This window comes from Aphanomyces astaci, assembly GCF_000520075.1.
Source record: "Aphanomyces astaci strain APO3 unplaced genomic scaffold supercont1.20, whole genome shotgun sequence".
In the NCBI taxonomy this organism is placed as follows: domain Eukaryota; phylum Oomycota; class Saprolegniomycetes; order Saprolegniales; family Verrucalvaceae; genus Aphanomyces; species Aphanomyces astaci.
The window spans coordinates 126,412-129,973 of record NW_009798283.1 but is presented as its reverse complement, the minus strand read 5'-3'; the positions used below and the strand labels follow the sequence as shown (position 1 = coordinate 129,973).

Genomic DNA, 3,562 nt, shown 5'->3' with positions numbered 1-3,562 from the left:
GAAGAAAGCTGACGTTTAACGGTTATGTGGCCAAGGTTTCTGCCACGATAGATGAGTCAAACTCGTACTTGCTGTAGGAAAGTATTTGCGGCCGTCGCCATGTTGACACAGCTGGCTCTGGCTTCGTCTGAAGCATACAAGTCACACCACTCCGTGGAATTCCCAGTTTTGTGGGCAGCAATAATGGCCACCAGAGTTCGAGCCAAGTCGATGAGTATGGTCAGGGGGTCTTGACTGCATGTGTCGTAGTACCCGAACGATTCCTAGACGTAGGATATCTGGACGCCGTACACACACATGGGGTTGCCTCCGTAAAACGCCCCCATGTTTGTCCACGAGGGGGGGACTGGGTCCACCACGACATCCTCGGCGTTGTCCATGACACGCGACAGCACGGCCGTGTCAACTGTCAAAAGTAAATGAATCAGTTGCAATGGGGGCGCCACCAACTCAACGTCGATCGATTGAATGGCTCAATGAACTGCCGTACGGTGCTGAGGATGGGGGTTTGGTCGTAGCCAATATCGAGGTCAGCATCCCAGTCGATTCCCTTTGCCACTGCGTTCGTGGGGGTGTTCAGAATCAGGCTAAAGTTGTGTTGGAAGCCCCACCGTAGGTCGTTCCAGGCACTCGCGTACGCAGTCGACCAGAGATTCATGCCCCGGAACAACGTGGGTGTCTTGTTGATTTCAATGGTAGTCGACATCCCGAGCGCGTTGACAATTGAAATCGGCTCGACGACCCCCAGCTCTCGGATGTTTTGGAGCTGAGTTTTCCACCGAAGCAGACCATGCGACTGCCACAAGTCAACTTCATCCCCCACGGCCAGCCACGGCAGTGACGTCGACCGGACCCAGTCACCCCCAGAATCGGCACAAACACGGTGCTGTGATGTCCGACATGTACTCGTGCGCGGATGCTTCGCTGTCCCCACATTGCGCAGCAGCGCTTCGAAGTACACGCCGGCGTTGTCTGCGTCGTTGACGAGACATCGCGCCTGGCATAGGAGCGTGTGCACCATCTCGTAGCGCTGGTTAAAGTCTGCCCAACAGTACTGGGAAAACATGCGCATGTTCGCCCCAAAGTTGTTTGACCGCATGGACGTCACCGCGGCTTGCAACGGGATGTTATCCAACCAGAATAGCCGCGGAAACGACGGGCTGATGTCCATGAACGTGGCTGAGCCGGCGTATTCTTTCTGGACGACCACAGCAAACAGATCGAGGGGTGTCGACGGCGTCAGGGCTAAGCGGGCGTGGTAGACATTCCCTATGAACGTGTGCACCCCGGACGAATTGAAGTGGGGCCGCCACAGGTCGTTCGAGGTGCTGGAAACAACCAGGGTGATGTAGTAGAAGCTGCTCGCAAGTGTAGCCACCAAGTACAGCAGCCCTAGCCCAGTGGTACCCCGAAGGGAATACGAAAAAAGAGGTCATGACGGATGAGAAGCTTCGCTAATATAGCGGTTGGCGATGCCGTTTTGGTCGGAACGAAGGTATTTGGCGTGTATCGGTTACGCTGAAACCGAAATCATGGCAGATTGCAAGGATTATCTACTTGTAGCACACTATTTAGTGGTTCACCGCGTCATCTCCGGTCGTCAGTGTTGTCATGGCAAAGTGAAGTGCCCTACTAAATTTAGTAGCGTGCGTACAGCACGGGCCCGCGGTCAGTCCGTACAATCTCGACATACACAGGTGAATTCTTCATTTTATTGTATTTTATGCAGGTCACGACAAGTTGCAATCAATATCCAGGGCCTCGTCGTCGGCATTGGGGGCGTCAACGATCCCGGACGAGAACGAAAGTGCGGTCACAAGCGACGGCAGAAGGCTGGCTCGGCCGTTGACGACGCGGCTCGGTTGCTTGGGGGTCGACTTGGCCTCAGTCGTGGGGCATCGAAGGGGGCCCAACGTGCCCGGAAACTCTCGCTCGTAGTCGTCTTGGAGGCACACGAGCATGTCGTCCGTCACGGGGATGGCGTGCGCGGCGTGGATCAAGTACTCGGGATGTAATATTAGCTACAACCCATCACCATGATCAAAAGAGCATTATTAGGAGCATCGTACCAATATATATATATATATATACATGTCAACGTACCGCAGCGTCGTCGAGCGAGTAAAACAAATCGACGATCGCTTCAAACTCGACTTGTAGAATATCGTGCTACAAGGGCAACGCGTTTGCCAGTGCAATTTGCTGTTAAAAGAACAGACAAACACGACCAAGTACACCATTATTTGGAAAGCCTCCATTATACATATTGCACAGGTTTGGGGATATTAGAATATCAAATCTGTTGATGTTATAATATCAACGAAATGCACGTACTTGCAGAAACTGGAGCAAGGCCAACGCCACTTGAAAGATAATTTTCCATCCGTATACGAGGAAGCAGTCGAGGACGCGCACGACGGCGTCGGCTGGCAGCGTGTCGCAGTTGGTGAACAGCGTCATGAACCATCTAGACACCCATATTGAGAAGATGACGAACCCACGACCGTGTATATCATATGTGTTGGACTACTATACCCGGACGCACACATGCTTACGTGGAAATCCTCGGCTTCAAAGTGGGCGTGCAAATCGGGCAAGAGTTGTTGGACCATCGAATGTAACTACGATGTGGACCGCGACAAGTCGACACACGTGATACACTACGACGTCGTCGTCGTCGCCGAAGTACCTGGTAGAAGCGCGGAGGTTGAGCAGCGGCACGCCCGGGCGATACAGCTCCATGAGTTGATACTGCGGCGACACGGCGATGGCCGTCACCAACCAGAACGCCTGCGCTTCGTTCCATTGTACGTTGGACAGCATGAACGCCGTCAAGAAATTCTACCAAGTTCGTTGAAAAAAAAGGTGTACGGTAAGGGACAGTAAACTCGGTACCATGCCTTGGCAATACCCCATGGTCGTGTGGGTGGCGGTGAACGCGCGGAGGACGCGGGCCAGCGCGAGTTTCTTCTCGTCGACGTCGGTCACACTGACATGAAGCTAGTTCATATTCGCATGTCAAGAAACTTTTTGATCACGATCGATCGTCTGCTATTCCAAGCATAGACTTTGCATTATCATTCGTACAGGCACCTTGCGCGCTTGCTTTCGAAGCGAGGATCGGCCAAACGTTCGGTCAACATCTGCTAGGATCTGCTTGTCGTGCTCGAGGCACCCGTTCTCTCCGCACTTGGCCACCACGAGCGCATACGCTTCCGACCACGTTGGTGAAGCCTTGAGCATGATCGACGACCAATGCAGTGCTTCGTCAGAGTCTTCGTCCGCAGCGCTGGCGCCCCCAAGATGCGACGTGACGGCCTCGGCCAAATCGCACACGTATTTGTGCGTGTCTGGGTCATGGCAGGCCCGCCACATCCAAAATTGAGGACTAGGGGGGACAGGGGGGGTTGAAGTATTGGATGAATGGCATCAAGTACAGTAGGAATAATCATTGGGGGGGGAGTTTTCGAGTTTATACTATAATACTAAAATAGCAACACTTTATCATGATGTAGCAACATCTGGTGGCGCCGTTGCTAGATGTAGGTGACATCAACCAACG

The 3,562-nt window shown here is 53.2% G+C and overlaps 3 protein-coding genes across 4 annotated transcripts in view; 1 reads left to right on the top strand and 2 right to left on the bottom strand.

Moving 5' to 3' along the window:
* Positions 1-1,495, top strand: part of H257_08723 — a 3,239-nt gene extending 1,744 nt beyond the window's left edge. The window contains exon 2 of one of the 2 annotated variants that reach the window (XM_009834755.1): positions 530-1,495. The gene's annotated coding sequence lies outside the window, so the exon portion shown is untranslated. Of the gene's footprint in view, positions 1-35 lie in introns of both variants that reach the window. The other variant, XM_009834756.1, reaches the window with a different exon arrangement.
* Positions 264-1,691, bottom strand: H257_08722 (hypothetical protein; the record flags this gene model as incomplete). The annotated part of the gene is made up of 3 exons (XM_009834754.1): positions 264-406; positions 451-1,392; positions 1,655-1,691. The coding sequence occupies 3 exons, from the start codon at positions 1,689-1,691 to the stop codon at positions 264-266; spliced, it is 1,122 nt and encodes a 373-aa protein (XP_009833056.1).
* Positions 1,692-1,730: 39 nt separating this feature from the next.
* H257_08721 (hypothetical protein) lies at positions 1,731-3,375 on the bottom strand (the record flags this gene model as incomplete). The annotated part of the gene is made up of 7 exons (XM_009834753.1): positions 1,731-2,021; positions 2,104-2,169; positions 2,335-2,467; positions 2,536-2,621; positions 2,662-2,841; positions 2,896-3,000; positions 3,088-3,375. The coding sequence occupies 7 exons, from the start codon at positions 3,373-3,375 to the stop codon at positions 1,731-1,733; spliced, it is 1,149 nt and encodes a 382-aa protein (XP_009833055.1).
* Between the last annotated feature and the right edge of the window lie 187 nt (positions 3,376-3,562).